Source organism: Fonsecaea monophora (assembly GCF_001642475.1).
Source record: "Fonsecaea monophora strain CBS 269.37 chromosome Unknown Scaff53, whole genome shotgun sequence".
Taxonomy (NCBI): Eukaryota; Fungi; Ascomycota; class Eurotiomycetes; order Chaetothyriales; family Herpotrichiellaceae; genus Fonsecaea; species Fonsecaea monophora.
Genome location: NW_019173984.1, coordinates 94,197 through 116,899, shown reverse-complemented (window position 1 = coordinate 116,899; position 22,703 = coordinate 94,197). Strand labels below are relative to the sequence as shown.

The 22,703-nt window shown below is 52.6% G+C and overlaps 6 protein-coding genes across 6 annotated transcripts; 2 read left to right on the top strand and 4 right to left on the bottom strand.

Annotated features, from left to right (window-relative positions):
* Window positions 1-379: 379 nt before the first annotated feature.
* On the top strand, window positions 380-2,018 carry AYO21_07147 (hypothetical protein; the record flags this gene model as incomplete). Its single annotated transcript, XM_022657104.1, has 2 exons — window positions 380-545; window positions 601-2,018. 2 exons carry the CDS (start codon window positions 380-382, stop codon window positions 2,016-2,018), a joined length of 1,584 nt encoding a protein of 527 aa, XP_022510593.1.
* A 459-nt stretch (window positions 2,019-2,477) lies between these two features.
* Window positions 2,478-3,014, bottom strand: AYO21_07146 (hypothetical protein; the record flags this gene model as incomplete). Its single annotated transcript, XM_022657103.1, has 2 exons — window positions 2,478-2,760; window positions 2,884-3,014. The coding sequence occupies 2 exons, from the start codon at window positions 3,012-3,014 to the stop codon at window positions 2,478-2,480; spliced, it is 414 nt and encodes a 137-aa protein (XP_022510592.1).
* A 692-nt stretch (window positions 3,015-3,706) lies between these two features.
* On the bottom strand, window positions 3,707-4,510 carry AYO21_07145 (hypothetical protein; the record flags this gene model as incomplete). The annotated part of the gene is made up of 2 exons (XM_022657102.1): window positions 3,707-4,175; window positions 4,389-4,510. 2 exons carry the CDS (start codon window positions 4,508-4,510, stop codon window positions 3,707-3,709), a joined length of 591 nt encoding a protein of 196 aa, XP_022510591.1.
* Window positions 4,511-7,682: 3,172 nt separating this feature from the next.
* On the bottom strand, window positions 7,683-8,714 carry AYO21_07144 (hypothetical protein; the record flags this gene model as incomplete). The annotated part of the gene is made up of 2 exons (XM_022657101.1): window positions 7,683-8,479; window positions 8,543-8,714. The coding sequence occupies 2 exons, from the start codon at window positions 8,712-8,714 to the stop codon at window positions 7,683-7,685; spliced, it is 969 nt and encodes a 322-aa protein (XP_022510590.1).
* Window positions 8,715-17,505: 8,791 nt separating this feature from the next.
* AYO21_07143 (hypothetical protein) lies at window positions 17,506-19,897 on the top strand (the record flags this gene model as incomplete). The annotated part of the gene is made up of 2 exons (XM_022657100.1): window positions 17,506-17,664; window positions 17,720-19,897. The coding sequence occupies 2 exons, from the start codon at window positions 17,506-17,508 to the stop codon at window positions 19,895-19,897; spliced, it is 2,337 nt and encodes a 778-aa protein (XP_022510589.1).
* An 805-nt stretch (window positions 19,898-20,702) lies between these two features.
* On the bottom strand, window positions 20,703-21,725 carry AYO21_07142 (hypothetical protein; the record flags this gene model as incomplete). Its single annotated transcript, XM_022657099.1, has 1 exon — window positions 20,703-21,725. The coding sequence occupies one exon, from the start codon at window positions 21,723-21,725 to the stop codon at window positions 20,703-20,705; it is 1,023 nt and encodes a 340-aa protein (XP_022510588.1).
* Between the last annotated feature and the right edge of the window lie 978 nt (window positions 21,726-22,703).

The following is a 22,703-nucleotide window of genomic DNA, read 5'->3' as shown; positions in this document are numbered from 1 at the left end:
GGCCAGGTGCGAACTTGCCTTGTGATCTCTTCGCCATGCGTGTTCGCCATCTACCTCGGGGCGACAACCATGAAACGGTACAGCAATGTAACACCAGCCCGAGAATCTCCTATTCCATCGAGCGTTGACGTCTCTCAGACTCCAGAAACTGCTACCCGAGGGCGTTCAGCAGAGCTGGAGAACATCCTTGTATACCGTTTGGGGAGATTGTCGTGCACCCAATGTTTCCCCGGACTGTGGTCCGGACACTTTCCCCAGATGTCTCCTCAGTGGATTCTCTTTGCCAGGAGAAATACAAAAGCATGGACATAGTCCGTGGACTTCTTTGGTGCCCGCATATCCTTCCTGTTGGCTCGATACTCGGTGTACTTTTGCAATCATGGTCAAACTCTTTTCCCAGATTCCCAAGTCGCAAACATTGGTCGTGGGAGGTCAGGAGTTTCCGGAGGTGAAGTGGTGGAAGCACAAATCTCTCATCCACTTACATTTCCTGTGTGCGATTCTGCTGCTGTCGTCGGCCACGAACGGCTATGATGGATCCATGAGTAAGTTGTCTCGTCTGACTTAAGACAAGCCAAAGCAACCTGACCATGAGGGAAGTGAACGGCCTGCAAACGTTGAGCTATTGGCAGAACACTTTTCATCGACCTTCTGCCTCCACACTCGGACTCCTGAACGCCATTTTCTCGGTCGGACAAGTCGTCGGCCTACCTCTGGTGCCGTTTTTGGCAGACCACATTGGCCGCAAGTGGACCATCTTGCTCGGGAGCTCCCTGATTTTCTTGGGCGTCATCTTACAGACTGTTTCCATCAACATTGGCATGTTCATCGCCTCTCGTTTCATCATCGGCCTCGGAATCGTGTATACCCAGAGTTGCTCGCCGATGCTCATCACCGAACTGTCTCACCCTCAATATCGTGCAAGGTTGACAACAATCTACAATACTCTGTGGTATCTGGGCTCCATTATCGCTAGTTGGACAACGTACGGCACTCTCAAGATGCAGAGTCAATGGTCGTGGAAGCTGCCCAGCATATTGCAGGCCTTCCCATCGGTCATTCAACTCTTCTTGATCTGGCTGGTGCCCGAAAGTCCCAGGTACCATATCGTCAAAGGCCGCCACGAAACAGCGAAAAAGATATTCCAGCGCTTCCACGGTCCTGCATCCGGCCAGGAGTTCGTCGAGAGTGAATACCGCGAAGTGTTGGAAACCATGGCGCTGGAAAAGGAATTTGCGAGCCGAGGCATCTCCGAGCTCTGGTCGACCAAAGGAAATCGACACCGCTTGCTGATTGTCGTCACCGCGGGCATCTTCAGCCAGACTGCGGGCTCGGGGATCGTGTCGTATTACATCTTCCTCGTCTTGTCCCAAATCGGCATCACGGATTCCAACTCCCAGCTCATCCTGAATGGCTGTCTGACCATTTTCAACATGTGTATCGCCACGGGCATGGCGTTTGCCGTCGACAAACTGGGCCGGCGGCCTCTTTATCTGACGGCAACCTTCGGCATGTGCATTGCCATGACGGGCTGGACGATTGCCAGCCAGCAGCAACAGGCCCACGGAACCACGGCCGCGGGACGGGCGGTGATCGCACTCATCTTCATCTTCATGTTCTTCTACAACCTTGCCTGGTCAGGCCTGTTGATCGGCTACGTCGTGGAGATCTCGCCGTTCTACCTGCGGTCGCGATATCTTACCGTCATGCTGCTCAGCGTGGCGGCCGGCCTGTTCTTCTCCAACTATGTGAACCCCGTGGCGCTCGAAAACATCCAGTGGAAGTACTATCTGTGTTACATCATCTGGCTGGCGATCCAGTCCGTGGTAGTGTACTTCTTCTACATCGAGACAAAGGGTCACAGCCTGGAGACGATCGCAATCTGTTTTGACGGCGAAGACGCGAAGATCGGCGGCCAGGCGGCGACGGCGAAGGGACGAGAGCTGCTGGGGAAGTTGGAGGACAAGGACGTCAAGGCTGTTGAGACGCACATCGAGCGGGTGCGATCGACGGATTAGACTGCACACAGAAGGGTATACTGAATAGAAAGGGTGCTGCGCATAGACGAGGATGAAGCCAGGAGGTCGACGCAGTCAGTGACGCAACCAAGGTCAGGCGAGTTTAGAGTTTACGGATTGGTCTTAGCGTCTGGGCGGCGAAGCATTCTTCCACTCGCCTCATTAAAGCAGCACCCAGATCGTTCTCAATGAGGAAGGCACCATATGTCTCCACATGTCTTTAGGCTTGAGCCTCATCCCTGGTCCCTCTGCCACGAGATGTACTGTGATTGATCATCCGTAGATGATACGGCCTAGGCTCCAAAGCTCATGTTTCCTCTGTCTGACCGAGCAATCAGTGTCTCCAGCTCGAATAGTTCATCTCCAAGTTGTCTTGGAGGAGATGGTAGCCCTGATTGAAGACAGGAATGGTACACTGTCCCCTTGTCGGTTCCTTGCGAGGGCCACTGCTCCAATGACTTATTCGAGCCCCTCTTCGACTTTGGCACCGACAATATGCTTTTCTTCCTCACTCTCTTCGTCCTCAGAGTCGGTTTCCTCCACCTTTGGCTGCATGGCTTTCTTGCTCAGAGGGGATTTGCCCTTCTTGGCGGGTGGGCCTCCATCACTGTCAGCCTCATTCTTTGGCTTGCGCTTTCGTGATGCTGTAGCCTTGGTTGACGCAGCTGAAGCTGGATTACGGCCCTTTCCACGAGTCCCCGCAAGACCCCATTTCTTCATGATTTGCCAGTGTCGATGATAGCTGTAAGGAAAAAGCGGAAATCAAATCAGCGTCCACAGCCCCTTCAGATAGATACCGGGCATGGGAGATATATTTGCGGGATAGAACAAGAGCCATCAATATGAAACTAGAAAGGCGACTTACCATGCGCTCTCGCCCTTCGCACCCGTCTCCTTTGCGACCTCCTCAAAGTTGATCTTGGGCTTCCCATCTGCATGCTTGAGGCATGTCATGATGAACGTGAAGTCATCGACAGAGTTGGGTGCAGGAGCCATCTTCTGATATCAGTCAGTCGATGTAAGTTTGGAAGTTTGAAGGGAAGAAATGGAGGTGTTGGCACAACAGCCTGGGCTAACTTACAGGTTGTTGCGAGAAAGAAGTTTGGTTTGACGTTTGCTATTTGAACTTGGAATGGTGGAAAGGTCCGAAGAACAGAGGACAGTGGACAGGATGTTGAACTGGAGATCGGCAAGATGTAGAGGAAAGAAAAGAAAATTGGACGGTGGAAGAAAGGTTTAAATAGAAAATGCCGTAGCATGTCGCAGTATGGCTCAACGCACCTGGAACAACGTCCTTCTGGATAAATGAGCCCGGACCGGCTCATGAACTTCTCACTTCTCAACCATTTCTACTGGGATTTACGCCTAAACAATAGAGAAACGTCAAGGGAATGTGAGATTTGATCAATTCATTCTGCTTTCTCTCAAAAGTTGAGAGTGGAAAAGCTATCTCAACTCGTTCTTGGGGATGCTATCACGAGCTACATGCCCTATGGTGTTCAGAAGAAGAGTGATCCACCCAAGTGTCTCTCTTCTCCGATGCCAATGTCGTGGCTATCCTGTGTTCTTTCTGATGCGCCAGCACCGCAACTATCTTCCATTCCGATTGATGTTCACCAATACGAGGAACCAAGGAACCAAGAAACATTTGATGCACCTGCATGATGGCACAAAGTCTCCTTGCCTCGCTAGTTACCGTCCTTAGGCGGCACTGTGTCAGTCTTTGCAACAGACCCAACGGCTTCGATCATCTTCGCATTAGGAACATCCGTCTTGATCTCCTTCTTGATGGGAGTCGCTTCGTCATCACCCGAACAGCCATCGCTTGGAGTCGCAGGAGAGACTTTCTTGACACCTTTCCCTTTTGGCTTCTTCTGTTCATCATTCTTATCCCCGGCGCCGAGCTTGGGGGCTTTGGTCTTGGTAGCTTTACCGCGAGCTTTCTTCGGGGGAGGTTGTTCCGTAGCTTCGTCACTGCTGACATCGCGACGTCCGACGGGATCGATTCTCGCCAAGTTGTAACGAGGGCCCTTCTTGGTAGTAGCCTTGCGCTTGACACCGGTAGCAGAAGTAGATTTTGGGTCGGCCTGATCGTCCATGCTGTTCCACACCGCACCATCCTCCTCCAACTGCTTCATGATAGTACGGAACTTGTTGCTACAGAGCAAACGAATCAGTAAACCAATTGAACCTTTTGCCGAAGTTGGGATTTTTGGGGATGAAGAGAGAGGGGGACAGAGGAGTAGCCATGATCAGACATGCCCCAGCAGCAAATGAACGGTGGACTCGTGGTTGGATAATAGGAAGCAAGTGGACAAGCCACCACATCATCTTCGAGGCTAACAACACAAAGGAAAATGGAAGACTTACGCCGCTCCACCCTTGCTCATCTTGAGTTCTTTGGCAAGCGCTTCGAAGTCGACAGTGACCTTCTCTTTGGCATACTTGATACAAGCAGCAAGGAAAGCCTCGTTACCCACAATTGGACTCATGATGAATGAAGGATGCTCTTCGAGTTGTAGCGACTTGAGAGGAAGAATCAAGGGGTTGAGGAATCGGGAATCTGCTGGACGCCTAGATACACGAGAGATGGATGATCAGTAAGCCTGCTCAATGAATCTGAGAAGGAAAAACAGCCGTACCAGTTGTATGAGGATATTGGAGAGATGCCTGAGAAGTATCGGTGATGGGGAAGTTGGATGAAGGTGAGGTTAGACAAGATGGAGAGAAATTGAAATGCAGGTTTATTGATGGAAAAGTGAAAGACTGCCCGCGAAATTTCGCCTAGAGGTTCTCTGAATCACATAGCAAGCGATGCTACTGATCGAGGAAACCATCTGTCGACAAAGGTCGGGCATCAGACTGACCCGGTAACAATGCGCGAGCGACAATGCGCGGGCAGCAATCTTGTATTGACTCCCACAAGCAAACAAACACAACATGAGGGATTGGAATTGCCCCTTTCACGTTTCTGGTTCTCACAGGGTTTGAATGCCGCTTGTCCATGACCTCTGAGATCTTCAACAGCTGCCGTGAACCATTCGGACGACATGGGTTGTCGAAATGGTGTCCTTCAAGCCTGATACCAGCTCCCCCTTTAAACCCCCATGCAGCAGCTGGCAGAAAGGACAACTGTGCCTCTGTTGTCTAAGGGGCTCCTTATGGACCGCATCACCGGACGGTGTTATAGTTGTTCTTCCCTCCGCCCTCTTCCACATCGACCAGGATTCAACGCCAGCGAGACCATACCCAGCTCGTACAACCAGACCGCGACGTCAAGATCCAGGGGCAGGGTGAATGACGATACTGCCCATGGAGTGTCGGACAAAAGCAAAGAGAAACATCACATCCTAATATCCTGTGGGGGAGAATTGTATTATTGCCAGAGTTATTGACGGTACTTGGGACACAAGATGCAATAGCTCTCTTCGTGGATGACCTATTGGGGTTGAAGCGTGTCGCTCCCACTGTATTCCGCATTCCATTTCGAAGCTGCAGTGCGGTGGTGTATCCTGTTGACCAGAGAAAGCAGGATGGCTCGTGCAACATTGCAACTCCAGCTGTAAACCGGCAATCTCCATGCGTCGAGAAGCAAACACTACCTACGTCACGCGGCTTCTCTGAACACGACCCAGGGCGCACGACACAATGTTACACCGGGAGTCCAATCCTATCCGAGCCGTGGTTCGCCCGTCGCAGAGTGTATACCCAGCCGGGTGATGGTCTTCATCGCCCATCAAGACGGCGGATAGTTTGGTGGGCCGCGAGGTTCTCGAACGTCTGACGCAAGGGATGACTTCTCGGTGCAGAGTCAACGGTGCTGTGCAATGCATCGTTCTTTTCACCCAATGCGGCATGCGGGACGGCGAGTTGATGAACTTGCCGGCAAAGTCCACGCGAGGAGCTCCGTCGTCCGAACTCGGTCCAGATCCGAGGGGGAAAAAAAAAACCAGAATCGCGACCCAAGATTATCCCCGGTGGCCAGCAAGGTTTGCGAAAGAGCGATCCCTTGCGCCATGCACGACTTTAGCTCCGTCGAAACTCGGGGACACACAAGCAGCCTAACAGTACTTTGTACGCTGGACGCAACCCAGAGCAATTGCGCCAAAGGTGGTGTGAGAACAACCTTTTGGGGGGTGGTCAGAGCTTGGAGCTTGGGATCTCGCTTGTTCGGTAGCGAGCTGAGGTGACGGCAAGTTGCGACAATTGCTGACTCGCTGACTCGCTGACCTCGCTGACTCGGCGGGCCTGGCCTGGCCACCATCGCAGCTAAGGCTTTTCAGACTTTTGTCTTCCACCACGTGGCTGTTCGGCGACGCCGCGAATGTGGCTTGTGCACTAATTCATCAACTATCGGAAACCCACGTGGACTCTACGTCCGCCCCCAAAACGTCGCTTAGAGTCTAAAGACTCCACGCCCACCTATCGCTGCCAATTGACCTCTATAACAAGAATTGTGTGGATGTTCGCATAGCATGTTGCCGGCTTGGGGCGCTGGTAAAATGGGGAAACGGACCACAAAAAGATGCGGCGGTCTTTAACAATCTGCGAAAAGAGAGAAGAGCGGTCTAGAACATCTCGCCTGCTTTGTCCCACTCCTGCCATGTTCGTTCCTGTATCGATTGGCGGGACGTTCGATTCCGGCATGCAGCTAGAACATGTCGTGGCACTTTCAATAGCGTCAGGTCTTGTGCGATACGAGGACCCAGCACTTTGGAACGCGACGGAAAGTATCTGGTCAGGAGAGCCTGGGCAATGCTGGTCCATCTTTTGGGTGACGATCTGGAGACTGCGACTGCGACTGCGCATACAGGAACATTGTGTCGTAGACGAGGTATGAGGATCAAGGGTGTGAGGATGTCCTCAGACTTGTTGTCAATTATCTGGTATTGTACAGGTTTTAATTGCTATCCTTCAGTCACCAAGTCATGGCCACGGGTTCATATGTGCCCGCGCGAATAATGTACATGAGCATAGGTTCCATCATCTATGCTTCTGCTGGCCCAAGCCTTTTCTCCAAGACTGGGTGTTCTCTGTACCAGCCTGAGATCGGGATGCCTTTGAACCTCTCCGTGATGTCGCTATCAAGATATGTGTGATAAGACAGAGGTTGTGGTTAGGACCTCTCGGTTACTCTGAGCATGAATGCACGAGGCTAGGAGAAGATGCTGTCTCTCTGTGAACAGGTCTGGTTTTTGTGTTTCCAAATGCTAATCCCCGATCCCAACCATGCTAACATGCTTCATTTCTCAAGCACGTCCGTGTTGACCCTTTCCCACCTTTCCTAAGACCCATCGCTTGAACGCAGAAGACTTTAAAAAAAAATAAACACACACACATGAGATGCCAGGTGAATGCAGCAAAAGAGGAGGCGGAAGAGCAGTTTGCTGCTGTCGTGGCTGCCCCATGAAGCGAACATAAAACACTTGGAGAGACCCATGCGATCATGTTGTTGAGAAGCCTGGGGAATGCTGTCGACCAACTTTTGGCCAGTGGAAATTGCAGATAAAGTCGCACGGTCTCCTCTAGAATTTTATTGCCTCCCACAGAAAAATTCCGCGGATGCAGGAGAAGCTAAGACGAGCGCGCTGGTCTGTCGTAAGGGTGGACTTTCTTCTGGGTTGAAAGATAGATGACAAGGCAAAATTGCTAGTAGGGTGAGGTTCAGTAGCTCGTTCGGGGAAAGGAACCTCGCGCTGCAGCTGTTTCACCCCCATGACATCCCTTTTCGTGTCGTTTCATGTTACTTCTGACACTGAAATATTTCCCACAGCCCTCGTACTTGCACCTATAAGGTTTCTCTCCCGTATGCGAGTAAGTGTGAATCTTTAATGAACTCGGCCTGGAGAAGGGTTTGTGGCAAGTCGGGCATATGTAGCGCTCGTGGCTGTGAGGGTATGAGTTGTGGACGGGGGGATAGTACTGAGGAAGCTGCCACGGTGGCCCCGCTGTATGGTCGATGGTTGCCACCCCAATGTTAGGAATGGGGCCCGGGAAATCTGTAGGCAGAGGCCGTTGCTGAGAAAGTCCATTGTATGCTGGTACCTCTGCTGGACGTGCCTCGATTGAAGGCACTGCTAGAGCTTTGGGCGGCTGGTCTGACTGCACAGCGTCCGCGGCAAGCCTTGGAAGATGCGAAGGTGGCCATGCTCTCGAGTCAGTTGACGAAGGATATGTCGTGGCTGCTTCCGTCACCGGGGGACAAGCTGATGGCCGTTGAGCGTACAACTCAGGATTCGTGCTTTGATGATAACTGCTTCGGTTGGGGCCCGAGCTCGGCGAAGTGTTGATGGGAGAGGGTCGGGGCAAGTCGAATCTCGACGGCGGCGGTAATTCTGGTGTCGGTGGGGGAAGACTTCGGGGGCTTCCTGATAGTTGTGGTCTTTCCGGGCTGATTCCCTGTCCATGTGAACCTCCAGATATCCTTCGCGGAGCCCCGAATGTTGGAGAAGATGTGTTTCCTGGTGGCAGTTAGAGCATGACTCTTCCATTACGGGGTGCGATCAGACGATGACATCGCCTACCTTTTTCAGACTGCTCCGTAACTGCCTCGATGAGACTGGAAATTGAAGGTAGCGATGGCCTGAACTTATTGGCCTGCTCCATTGCCGCTGAAGCCAGCAGTACTGTTGGCGAGGGTAGAGGATGTTGTAGAGGGTAGTTCGAGTGGTAAGGTGGAAGTAATGCCAATGCCATAGCACCGGCAAGATGTTGACAAAATTGCCTATGGCAAACTTGTTGTGGTTGAAATCCCCAGTCCGACTCGTTGAGAAAAGTGTGCAATGCCGGCAGGGCCTGTGACACTGGTGGACGACAACAACGATCCACGGCTACTCTTTCAGACTTTCTGGAAGAAGAACTGAATGACAGGGAAGAAGCGAAGTCTGTGTAGGCTTTGCCCTGCTCGGATCAAAGAGTCGAAAGGGTGGTGGGAACGGGGGGGCCTTCGTCCACAGAAGATCGAGATAGGATTGGGATCTACAAATCCTCGCCTGTCTGGTACTGGAAGGAGGGGACTATGGTGAGAGCAGAGATAAATGTGTCTACTGGCGGGGATGGTTACAAGAGACGGAGGAAGAGAGATATTGGATGGTGAAGGATCGGGAATCGGTTGGTGGGAATCCAGGGTGGTGACGTTGCAGTGGGAGCTGAAGCAAACAGCCCAGGTGGTTTTTCTCAGAGGACTGGATCGTTCTTCACACAAATCGACGAACGGCTCGCTTGTGTTGTAGAAAGGGATGCTAGGGCAAGCGACAGAGCCAGAGAGAATGGGCAGCTCTTGGAGAGAGGGCCACAAATAACGAGGAGGAGGGCGCTTCCGGAGCCGAGGGGTACGAGAGGTGAAGATCGTCGAGAACAAGGACTCGGGGGGAGGGTGGGCTTGATTGTATTTTTCGTTCGGTGGTTCCAGAGAGAGTGATTGGGAGGGTCGGCTGGCCACGGGCTATCCCACTCCACTGGTCTAAGGCCGTGGCCTGAAGGGATATCTTGTCCAGTGCCCACCTAGCACCGGTGCCTGGTTTGGTAACTCGAAGGCGTGCGATGTGCGGGCTTGGGTGAAGATCAAAAGTGGGCGAGAAGTAAGTTTAAAGCCACGGTAGGTGTAGGGGTGGGATGGATGAGCGGCGACAGGCCTGGGGAGTGGGTAATTTGGGCCCGTCAAGACCAGGTCCCCGTCATACCATGGCGACTGCTGACCGTTTCCGGACTCGGAGGGCGCATGGAGGACGATGGCCGTCACCTGTATGGCTGTGGGTTGCTGGGCCTCCTCGTGTGGGTGGTGCGTGCGTGGTAAACTCCCGAAAAAGGCCCAACCTGGCCCAAGAACGGCTGAGGTGGCGTCACTGGCGCACCTGGGGGAGGCCGGCTTGGTGAGCTAAGGGTGAAAAAGGACAGTCCTGCAAGGGAAGGAGAGTGACTAGCGAGAAGAGTCAGCTCAGTCTCTTGAGGAAGAGGCATACGTACAGTTCTCGGCAGTGGATTTGGGGGAAACAAGAGGTTCTGGTTCGGGTTGGGTATGGTGGTACTGTACGAGTCGAGAGAGGCTCGATCCAAAGGGAAAAACGGCAAGGCGTGAATCGACTTCACCAAAGCAACCGACTTGTGCAACTGCCCGGGGGATGATCAACGATGCCGGGGTTGTGAATGTAATACGCTGGCGCAGGCATTTATTTTGGGGAGGGGGGAGGGGGGGAGGGAACCTGATGAGGCAGCATTCGAGGCCAATTCGGAACGGCGCCGAAGGAATCAGAAGAGGGGGAAGAAAGAGTGGGAAGGCGCGAAGGGTGGCTTTCTTTAGCAAACTTCCCAAAGACCCATCGCTGAGAAAGCGTGTTGGATCTCATCCACAATTATCAGTTGTGCAATGTATAGAGACCATTGTCCTGTAAGTGATTGTTGTGCTGGGACAGGAAGGGCCAATGACTGTCGCCAATGCGGCAAATGTACTCCGTATCTTGTTTGTTCGTTAAGCGAGGAGGGCTGCCCAACAGGAAAACGGAGGGCTGACTTTTAGGGTCATGTTGGGCTTTCCTTGAACGGCTCGAGGTTCTCGGCAGTGGACACAGGAGGACAACAAACCTGGAAACCAACTGCTTCCAGAGATCTCCCGGGTTCACGGGTTCCAACGCCCCAGGCTGAGGCCCCTTGGGGGATGGTGGGTGCCGAACCACGATCAAAATCGATCAGACGATCAAGCGGCAAACCTTTAGTCTCGAGCTAACGAGTGGAGGTGCCTTTTCCAGGGACCAGGGAGGGCTTCCTGCCTGGTGGTTGATGGCCAAGGGCTTGAGCATGGGCATGCGCGTTGGAAGGCCCTCAGAGGCCCAGGCTAGCCTGAGCTAGGCTAAGCCCTGGCACCTAAGCCTGCCAAGGGGCGACGAAGCCTCTTTGGTCTTGTGTTACCTCGATGCGATTAGATAACGGTTGCCTCGTGCACCCTTGGGTGAACCCTGTCTGCCACATTGCTCGCAGGGTTGCGACATGAGTCGAGTACTCCGTACAGCTGCTTGCAAGGCTGCCCTGATCGAACCGAACCGTCACCATCTTTCTCTGACGCCCGCTCCTGTTATGGGAAATGAGAAAGTGGCAACTATGAAACCATGCAGCAAAGGCCACGAGGGCCACGCGGGACTTTGTTAGCCAGAGGTAACCCCGACCATCTGTCCCCCCTTAGCATACAGTACAAGCCAACACCAATCATTGTTCTCTCGCACGCATTACCTTGCAGGAGTGTTTCCTTTTACAGAACTACCTTGTACGCACAGACAACTTGGACTCCGTACACCAGGTTACACGATCGACCCTCCGAATACCTCATACAAGTACCAGTATTTACCGAAAGACAAAAAAACTTTCATGAATACTCCACACACTTCCTGCCTTCCCACCTCCTGTACTAAAATCGTAAGGCACCCCAGTCGCCGTTGGGCTCGTGACGACTGGAGAAGAGATGAATGAAAATGCTAAAGAGCTGGGATTGTCAACGTGGACCATGTGGAAAGCATACAACATCAAGCCCCTAGGTATTCGCTTAAAGAGTCCTCATCGCCCAGTCCAATGAGCTTCAATCGGAGATTATGCACATCAAGTCACTCTAGTGGCTCACCCGTGCTCGCCTTGGACAGTCTCGCTTATTGATGACCTGGTCCTGCACTGCCAATGAAGAAACGGATGGTGTCTCTACACACACTAAGAGCTTGCCCTGGTATCCCTGCGTCGCGTTGCCAACTGGACAGATCTGCGCCATGACAGAAAGAGACTCGACCTCCAGCAAAACATCCCTAGTATTTGTTCTCAGGATTGACACCGAATGTCATAACTCTCACGCAATGCGGCATCTGAGGGCTATGGTCCCCAAGCTATATGGTTGCCCAACAAGAGCAACAAACGCGGAGCAACCAATACCCGGGACATGCTGCTTGCCCTGCTTTTGTGCGAGAGCTGCATCTTTGATCTCTCCTGGCCATCCCCCCATGTCCACTTTACTTGGCGAATATAAGTGGGCAGATGCCCCCCCCTGTTGGTTCCGAAGCAGCGGCGTCATTCGGGAGGTCACCCAATCAAAACTTCTAGTTATCGTCACAATCCTGGCCCTCGTCAGCCACGCGGTGTCGATCGTGTTGCACATGGGCCCATGGAGCCGTTTGATCATCATCAGTGACATCCTCATCATTTCCCATGCAGCTTCCGAGTGGTGACCTTCCTCATACAGACGCCTAGCATCGCGCACACGGAATTGACTACTCCCTGTCCTTGTCTGTCTCTCTCCCTGTCAGCAGCTCCACCACGCAATGTGATTGAAATCTGCGATCGCGTGCGGTGCATGGTTCCATTAGCCTGCCCTGTGCGGACCACGGTGCTAACGCGAGATGAAAAGGGAACATGCTCTGTGGTCCGCCTCGTCACCGGCGGTTTGAGGTTTGTGTTGGTTGTCCAACGATGTCTATCGGAAACAGAAATCGCCGTGTAACGTGGGAAAGCTACGCGAGATGTCCAAATCAACCCTACCGCCTGCACTATGCTGCAGCCCCATGCAATTGTGACTGCATGCATATCCCAGAGCGCACCATCTTACCCCGATTTCGAAAGGGAGGTGCAACAAGAATCATCGGGTTTTACGAGGCATGTTGCACAGAAGAACAAGGTCTGCAGGAGGCTTTGTCAGCCCCTACACCCTGCTACCTCTTCTATCTTGGTAGCCTGCTGTTGGGCATCTTGGGGTCTAGATTGTTCTGTACAATTGTCCCAGTGGTGCTGATACCAAAAAAAAAAGGAAAAAAAAAGAAACGCCCAAGGTCAGTGACTACGGTAGGAACTGTGTAGGCAATGACTTGTCTCCTTTCAGCATGTTACAATCAACGCCTCAAGACTTGAAGACAGGAAACAAATGGTCAAGCGGTCAACAAAGCCCCCCTTTTAGGCGAAGGCTACGTGCATGGATCTGGGTAGGTCAGGTTTGTTGGCCCTTTTGGACTGTTCTTTTCTTTCTTTCCCCCCAACAATTGTTACCAGGACCACGTGGCTACTAAGGCTCGTGTAACATGGTCGTCTTGTACATAGGTACTCGTGCACCTCTTTTGCTTCAGGCTTTCCCCAAAACAAACATGATACAGGCTAACAAGCGCTATGCAGACGATCCTGGGATCATCTTCCTGAAATCCCTCCGCCTGGGGGGGCCGATCCCTGAAATCCTTTACGGCCTCGTGCATTGTCTTAGACAGTGTACCTCGTACCTACAATCCTAGGCACCCAAGTGACTTCTGGGCATCGATATGGATGGTGCGCATAGCTGAGAACGTCAGAATTGACTTTAGATAAAGGAAAAGGAACTGGGTGAGGAGAGCCTTGGGTCACAGTCAGAGTACTTGATTGTTCCGAAGATCATCCATTCCGTGTCCGCTCCACGCAGTATGGATCTGAGATCAGGCCCTGTGGATCATTATTGTTGTGTCCTGTTGCTTCTTCTGTCCAAAAATCGTCAGGATGAATGTTTTCCTCTCATCCCTGTGATCGACAGTCCGGCTACTCAGACTGACTCGACAGCAAGTGGGTGTCAGCCGATCTAAGCAAGACTAGGTAAGGACCGCGAGATCCCCAGAAACAGTTGCCCAGAAACCCCGAAGAAGCTCTCAATACGAGAGGCGCTAACTTGTAGGCGCGCAACTAAACGGTGATTCAAAACAATGTGCAAGGAACACCATGTCCAGAGATAAATTCCTAACATACATGCTCAACTACACGCATATCTATAATTCAAGCGAGAAAACCATGAGCGTTGATGTTCTGCGAGGATGCTTTGCGCCCCTTAGGGAAACTGTGAACGAGTATGCCTTGCATCCCTCGAGGTGCCCATTTCAAGCTCTTCTGGGGACATCTTTGGCAGCCGTTCCAAGTACATACTGGGCACAAGATTGGTGCTGTTGGGGATGATGAAGGCTCGGCACGGAAATTCATACTGGACCTGAGACCTTCTCGACTGTTTATCTAACGACGCCCCATTTCAGGCCTGTCTGAAACCCGGCTTCTAGAAGCGAGAATGTTCCGCGCGTCGTGGAGCTCCGACAAGCGCTGGCGTCAGGAGAAGCCGAAGTCGTGTGGGCTAATCATTTAGCAATCCTTTCCATGTCCAGATCGAGGGCGAGTTTGGGAAATCTCAGGCTGACCATGATGCACCTTGAGTCAAAGTATGAATTACCAGGAAGATCCTTCGGAGACCAAGCGCGAACGAAGCCTGTCCATGTCGGTCTCAGATCGCCATGGTCGTGGGGCTCGCTCATTATCCAACCCCGGGGCGTCTCTACTAGGATAGGATGGTCTTGGTTTCTCCAGCAGGCAGCCTGAATCCTTTTCGACTTTCCAGGCAAGCAAGGCAAGGCAGAGAGATACGAATAGTGCACGGCTTCGGATGCACCCTTCTACCAACAAACCTCGTATTCGGCTGCTCATCACGCTATTCCCTTGTCCATCGTCTCTCCTTTCCCTTTACTCGAATGAAAGGTCACGAATAGCAGCCAATTCCTGTCATCGGGCGCTTTCAGGACGCTAGCTTCCTAAGCTATCCTACTGGACACGCCGTCACCAGGCTAAGACTTGATGGACGAGGCCGTTCAAGCCAGCCGGATTGATTCCCCGCTCACATTTCCACGTGGCAGCCATCCCTGGCACGGTTGCGCTGTTGGTTCCACTCGCTGGGAGAAGAAGCTCCCCTGATCATCCTCGAAGTCAGCCTCCCCCTCCGAGCCTAGAAATCTGAGCACGCCATCCTTCGACGAGACGGGACTACTTTCTGCTATCCACCTCTTAACCCTGTTCGAAGCCTTTTGGGATCGTGTCTCCCCCTCTGCTGGGACTCAGTAAGTTTGATTAACATCCAGAGGTGCCAGTGCTGGTATTGTCCTTGACAGAGCCGCCTGTTTCCCCTTGGCGAGTACTCGGTACAATCACGCTGCTGATCTGCGGTAGAAGGCTAGTATATTGTTGTATTCGCTACACAATTCTTTATGTCAAACTTGTTGACACGTCTGCACGGACCATCTGGGATGATGCGAGGGGATCCAAGCACTGAAACAAGGCGTTTCCGAGTGAGCGCAGGCTTGTCACCCCCAATGCTCATTTCGATCACCTGCAGAGCAATTCCAGGCTCACCTGGTCCGATTCCTTCCAGGCTTACATGGCTAAAACGGTGTCCACTCTCATCGGCTAGCGACTAGCAAGCGTGCCCAGACCTCAGAATTGCGCACCCTGGCAGTCTCACGAAATCCCCCCTCAACAAGTTCGGTTAGTGCAGCCACTGGGGCTCTCGAGGCTCATGGTCGAACCCCGAGATCCCCGGGTCCCCGAAAAGACACACTTCGGGAGTCAACAGTCTGGCAAGAATAACCGTGGGATGGGCGGAGGGACAGTTACAGGTGTGGACCTCCCTCGGTCGACTGATGCAGGATTTTCCCCTCAACCTTGACCGTCTCGGGACTCGTTTGACGTACAAAGTTTCCTAGAAGCGTGCAGCCAAAGCCGAGAAGAAATTTCGCATCCTTTTCGGAGGCCTTCTGTGGCTGGCTGACTGGTGGCGCCAGCAGCCGCGCGAGAGCTCATGTTCGTCCACCAAGGCTGGTTTGCTGTCTTGGGTGATTTGCAGCAATCGTGATGCTTCCCACCAAGCCGTCCAATGATGGAGGCGAGGACTACCTCCTTTCTCTACCTGTACGAGGTAGAGTTTGAGCCGCCGCAGCGTTCGCACCGTCCCTTGCACGTTACAAGACGTGTCCCGGATGCTCCAGGATCCAGACTTGTGGCATGCGGGTGGGAAAGAAAAAGGGGGAATAATACATGCACTACCTGCCCTGTCGTCAATGATCAACGTGAAGATCTGACCACAACTGTTACAAGCACAGTTATCACGAGGACTACGAGTACTCGGTACCGTATGAGCTACGACGGAAGCAGGTCACAGGTCTGGGCACGCTCCTACGCAGGCTGAGTGTGGGCTGCGCGATGATCATCAAATGGCACTCGCGTCGTCACTGGAGCCGCCCATGGAAATACGAGTAGCTTGCCATGTTGATCAGACTCGGGAGAGAGGCAGCAGGCGGGGCTTTCACACCGACCAACCTCGTAGCGACTATTTGGCCTTCCTGATCGATGATGGGATCTTCACGCACGTTGATCAAAGAGCCTCGTGACTTGACGTCGGGTCATCGATGATCAGCGGGAAATGACCTCGAATCGGGACTCGATTTGATTGTTATTTCAACTATCATACGAGACTCTTTGTTAGATCGTCGCACATTCCATGGGCATCTATGCATTAGTATTGCTGCTCAGGTGAGTACCCTTTTGTTTCTGCGTGTCGAGCGGTGATGTGAGAGTGACAAGTCGTTGTTTCTTTCGAGCGGTCAATAGCAAGCCCCATTCAGTTTCGCTCATCTCTTGCTGCATGGTTTCCCAAGGTTTGAATCTCTGTTTGCCTGTTGTGCAGATGGACAAATTGACGACACCACCCTCACAAGGTGTTGCACTAATCCCAATCTCTTGGTTCTCTTTCTAGATTTCCTTTCAGGGCACATAAAATCGGAGGAAAGATGATGTTGAACAGAATCTGCGTCACTGACTCGAGGCTGAGCTGTGTGATGGCGTGATGGTGTTGCTCACCCCCCATCTGGCAGGCCAAAAATGCTTGCTGTGAACATCACTGTCGCTGATCTTGGTGTCTTGAAGGGCGGCTTGCCAAACCGGTTTTGCGATACCTGCAGACTTTGTTCCCAAGTCAAGAGCCTACCTGTCTGGACAGTGATTGCATGCACGATGCAAGTCCCAAATGCTGTCCTTGACTGGCTCCATGGGTGGCAGTTTCCACACTCCAAAGGTAGGGGGGCTCGTCGTAGGAATTGACAGTCCATCCGGACAGATTTGGCCATTGTGAGAGAGAAACCTCGTCGCCGCCCGTACAGTTCAAGTATGGTAGAGGAATCTTGGGCTGGAGGGAAGGAGTCTCGGCACGTGACCATTGCGCCCCAGGTACAGGATCGTGTGAGTGACGACTTCTCGAGGATGCCGGTCCCTATGAGATGCGTTAATCTGTTATCCTTGGTACTTGTCCTAAAGCTTCTCCAGATTTTGGAGGACATCTATGTGGCGAGTGGCATTATTATCGAAGAGGCGCATGTTTGTGTTGTGGGATGGTGAAAAGTCGGGAATGACATCGTCGCTTGTTGCCCCGCAACGCGCCAGTAAATATCGAGCATTGATTTCTGTTTCGCATACAACACTTTCACCACTCAGATTCACGCTCTCATACACTCGCACACTCTTCCACTTGTTTGTTCAGACACTCGGTCCCTACCATTTATTACGCCTTTTGCGGAACAGAGCACTGTTGCTCTTCTGTCCGATCTTGTGACTCTTATGCATGGGGAATGTCTCGTGCCATAACTAGACAAGTCGTCATCGATTGTACCTGCCCGTCGAATCTTTCTTCAAGGTAGTCGCAATGGCCCTCGAACTTGCCGATAATGACAAATACGAGGTCAAGGAGATTATTGGTATCGACTCCCTCCCGCCGTCTGGTCTCTTCTTGGTTCTCATAACAGAGTTAGGTCGTGGTGCATTCGGCATCATTCGCAAAGTTCGTCGAAGACAAGATGGCCATGTACGTCTCTTCCGTCCAATTGACGGCCCAGTGTCCTCAGTCTAACTGCCCTCAGATCCTGTGCCGCAAAGAGATCAACTATCTCAAGATGTCCCAGAAGGAACGCGACCAACTGCATGCGGAATTCTCGATTCTTGCCTCCCTCAGCCATCCTAACATTGTCGGATACTTCCACCGCGAGCATCTGAGACAGACCCAAGAGCTATACTTGTATATGGAATATTGTGGCGGCGGCGATCTGGGCTGTGTCATCAAGGAACTCAAGCGTAAGAACGAGTACGCAAAGGAGGAGTTTGTATGGAGGATTTTCAGCCAGATAGTCACGGCTCTGTACCGTTGCCATTATGGAGTCGACCCGCCTGAACCTGGCAGTGACTTCTCTCGACAGAACGACACCCGGCCTCTCAACAAGGGAAAAATGATCCTCCACCGAGATCTCAAGCCTGAGAATATATTCCTGGGAGAAGACCAATCCGTCAAGCTCGGCGACTTTGGTCTCTCCAAGATCATGCAGTCGCATGATTTCGCCTCGACTTATGTTGGAACACCTTTTTATATGTCGCCGGAAATCTGTGCTGCCGAGAAATACACTTTGTATTCAGACATCTGGTCACTCGGTTGTATCATGTACGAACTTTGCACCAAAGAGCCGCCGTTCAATGCAAACTCCCACCTGCAACTCGTGCAGCGCATCCGCAAGGGAGACGTCAAACCCATTCCAGCCATCTACTCAAAAGACCTCGCCAACGTCATCGCAAATTGTCTCAAGACAAATCCAACGCACCGGCCGGACACGAGCTCGTTGTTGACTGTACCCTATGTGTGGCTCGCTCGGAGGCAGCAAGAGATGGTCACCATCGGAAAGGCATTGAAGACGAGGGAGGAGATTGCAGACCACAAGGTCAGACAAGCTGAAGAGAGGCTCTCTGCTCTTGAAGCAGATAGAGCGGCCTTGAGGCTGGAAATTGATGCCCAGCTTCGTCGCGAGTGGGAGGTCAAAGCACGACTTGAAATCGACCGACAGGTTCAATTGGAGCTGGAAAGACTCCGGAAGAGGTTCGACAGAGAGGTCGATGAGCGTGTCGCCCATTTACTGGTTAAACAGAAGCACTCAACGGAAACTCGAGCACTGCGAGACATTCAAAACCCTCCAGGGAGATCCTTTGACGACAAAGAGAACCTGAACCCTTCGTCGTCGGTCAACACTGCCGGCGAGGAAGATTTCCCGTCGACCACAGATATCACTGATCTGTCGGATCTTTCAATCAGCTCGCCCACCACGTCGAGTAACAAGTCAATGCCCAAAAAGACGAAAACGCCTTTTGCTCGGTCCAAGACCACCTTCGACTCTCCTGTTGATATCCAGATGTCAGAACCATCGCCCATGTCCATCTCTTCCCTGGCGCTCTCTCCCCGTCGAAACGCCGCGGCACAAGCAACTGCCAACCCGACAGTCACCGCCGTTGGTGCGAAAAATCTCTTTGCAGAAGCGGCACGCCAAAAGGCTCGGTGGGAGCCACAGTTGGCGTATTCCTCCGACGAAGAAAACATTGAACCCCCTGAAGATTCAGATGATGATGACGATGGGTTCCCAGAATTGGCCAGTCCAACAAGATCAAAAGGGAATATGGTCAACACAGATCCCTTCAAGAACCCTGCACCTCTGCCACTGAAGAACAGACCAGCCATGGTGAGACAGAATACAACAGCCACTATGCAGAAGTTAATCACGAAGCCCACTCTGTTCCCGTCCAGCAACACGGCAGCACAAGTGAGAGCAGGAATTGCTTCTGTCAACATCGCCAATGCCATTAAAGGTATCCCACGAAACACTACAGACGGCGATCTGCGTTCATTGACAGCGAAGCCCACGAGCCCTAATAGACGTCTGAGCAAGATACCAAGCCGAAACGACCTCCGAGAGCACGCCATTACAGATGAAGGAAGCACTAGTCCCCTTAGGAGAGCAGCAACGACGGCCGGTCGGCTCCCTAGTAAGCTCGGGGGCGGCCGAGATGCTGTCACTGGCACCGGCGTAGGAGGGCGAACGCTGGTAGAACTCGCTCAGGCCCGGGCTGGAGGCCACTTGAACACAAAAGTGAGGACCATCCCGGACCAGAGAAGCGAAAAGGACCTACCTCCAGTTCCGGTTTGGGATCCAGAGATCTTCGGGGATGAAATGCCCAGTCCTTTCCTGAAGAAAGATGTCAAATCCGTGCGGGCTATGCGGTAGTCACGACTATCCTCGTATGAGTATCTTGCACGGAGAATGGAATAACGACGATCATGCGACCACGTAATGAGTCAATCTGCAAGAATATGGTCGGACATGGATGGCATCTGATGTATCATGGTCTATGCTGTGGTCTTTCCGGTGGCACCAGAGTCTCTTCTTCGGACTGAAGAAGGAAATGGGCAGCACAACACCCGGCCAGTTGCCTTTGGCGAATGTTACAATACCGGAGCTTGTCGAAGCAGGGGTTACTGTCCCCTGTACAGGAATTTGGGGTTTATTTCGTTTGTTTGGGATTGTTGATCAAGGTCCGATGAGTGCATTGGGAAAGCCTGCGTCTGAATGTCGCTTTGGGAACAACGATGGCGCTCTGGCGTTTGAGGAATTATGTTCACTGACGCCGTCAAGAGGATTGATCTATTGACCGATGGGGGAGTTGGAACGATCAGTTGCTGGAGGAAGTGAGTGCTGCTTGCACTTTCTACTTGAAACGAGGCAGGCGAGTCTGGATAGTCAGCTCGTCTAGCACCGCGTTGGACAAAAAAAAACACTGCCTTGTATGTATGCATGCGACCTCTAGTGTTATCAGCCAGGCCAGTCTGCAGTTTTACGCGAACATGAGAATTTGGAACCAAGAAGAACTTGTGTAGTCCACAGCTTCGACGATGCCCATCTGACTGACTTGCTCGCAGAAGATGAGGGCGGATGGATGGACCTTGCTGCCTGGGGTTTGCCAAACTTGTCCCCTCGTTCCCATCGTCTCTCGCACAGATGTCCTAGAACACACTCACTATGCATGCTCTGCTTAGGCATCCTCGTCCTCGACTTCTTCAATCTCCATGTTACGACGATGTGGAATGCGGTGCGACGGCTGGATTTCGCTGCTGGAATGATGCCCCAGGTCATCAACGCCCTCAGGTGGCTCGGCGTCTGGAGTTCCACCGTCCTCAAGATCCTGCATCTCCACCTCGCGGAGAAAGCGCTCTTCCTCCTCCGCAAGTCGCCTTGCATCCTCGTCTGCGCCCTCGTCGCCTGTAGGTGTGGTTGAAGTCGTTGCTGTCGCGGTCTGTGTCCTTTCGTCGTTGGCCTTGCCTAGATAGCCCTCGGCTTCGAGGCGGTCCATCTCTTCCGGTTCGATCAAGCGACCCGTGGGTCCGCCCTTTGCAGCCTCTTGTTTCTTCCGGACAACGTCTGGTACAAATCTGTTGACGGCTTCTTTGCGGAGATCACGGATCTGCGGAGCACTTTCGTACGTGGTTTTTACCTCGATGGGTTTCGCTCCTGGTTTGGTGGGTGGTAATTCGGTCGGCGAGCTCGCTTGTTGAGGATTATGGCCATCGTCTCGACGCGGCGGGTTGCGCCTGAATTCCCGTGGAATGGGTGGCGGTGTATCTTCAGGCATGGGGATGCGACGGACAGAATCATCCGTGTCACTACCTGAGGAGTCTTGTCTCGGTTGGTGGTATTTGCGCTCGCCATCATGCCTTCTCTTGCCCAGCGTAGTGCCACTGCCCTCAGCGTCATGTCGACGGGATGGCCCAGAGAAGTTGGGGGCTTTGTCGCCCAAGGCTTCTCTTGCTTTCTTGACCGCACGTAGATCTCGTTCCAAATCCTCTAAAATGGCCCGTTCTCTCGCTTTAATGTCTCCTGTAGCCTCGAGAGCCTTGAGGTCATCGATTTGGCGCTGGATGCGTTCGGGGTTTCGGCGGGCCAATTTCTCATTACGCCTTGCTTGTAGCTCCGCCCGACTCTTTTTCAGCTGCCTCGCCTTTTCGAGCTTGCGCTGCTGTTGCGCAGGATTGACAGATCGTTCCTTGTCTCTCGCCATTGAGTGGGATGGTATTTGAAAATCGGGAGGGATAACGGTACGGGGAAATTTGGGTTGATGGATTGTTGACTAAGAAAGTCGTTGGACCTGCACCGCGACGTCAGAAAGTTCAAAAAAGATCGGCCGGTGCCGCAGGCGCGTGGAGTGGCACAAATCATGCAAGTCGAGGGCGGGATTGACTAAGTGAGCGGGCCAGATATTATGATTGATTGCAGTCACTTTTCTTGGGGTTGCTTGGTGTCACGTCTGCACCCATGAAACATTGGGTCTCACCGGTCAGAAGCAGACGAACCCAAGAGGCGGGAACCAGGAGGGTGATGCAGGGTAAAAGCTCCAAAAGAATGCCAAAAAGATGGGTGGGTTGCAGTAGTGCTGCAGTGGTAGATGCAGCTCCTCTCGGGGGGAGCGTTGACTCCTGCATGAACGGCTAAGCCATCCCTCGTGAACCAATTCAGACAATGGTAATTGGAGCTGCCTGTGCATTGTCACCAGGATGGCAGGACGGCGTGGTGGATTGTCCTTGGTGTTTCCTTTCTTGAGCGCAGTTAATGTGGGCGCGGGCACAGGCGCAGGCGGCATCAACTGTGACTGACTTGAGTGCGAAGAAAGGATACGAGGCTGGTGGGCAACAAGCCGGCGGCAGGTGTGAGGGATTGACAGATAGAAGCGATGATGATTTTTGCAGAGGAGTCTTTTCCCTCTTGTAAACGCAAGCAGGAAGGTCTTGAAGGGGAGGAGGACGAAGAGAAGGAGCTGAAGCTGCTGATCTCCTGCTCTGCTCCCCTTCTCTATTCTGTCTGCATGCCTCGCACATCTTTCGCTCAGCTTCTACTATCCTTTCACTGGCGCTTTATCGAAATGCTCAAATCAAGATCCAAACAGCCCAGGCACCCTACCTCCTCCCTCGCCCCCCTGTCGGTTGTCCCTTTTCGCTTGCTGCTACTCGCTCTCCTCCATCCATGCCCCACGAAAATGATC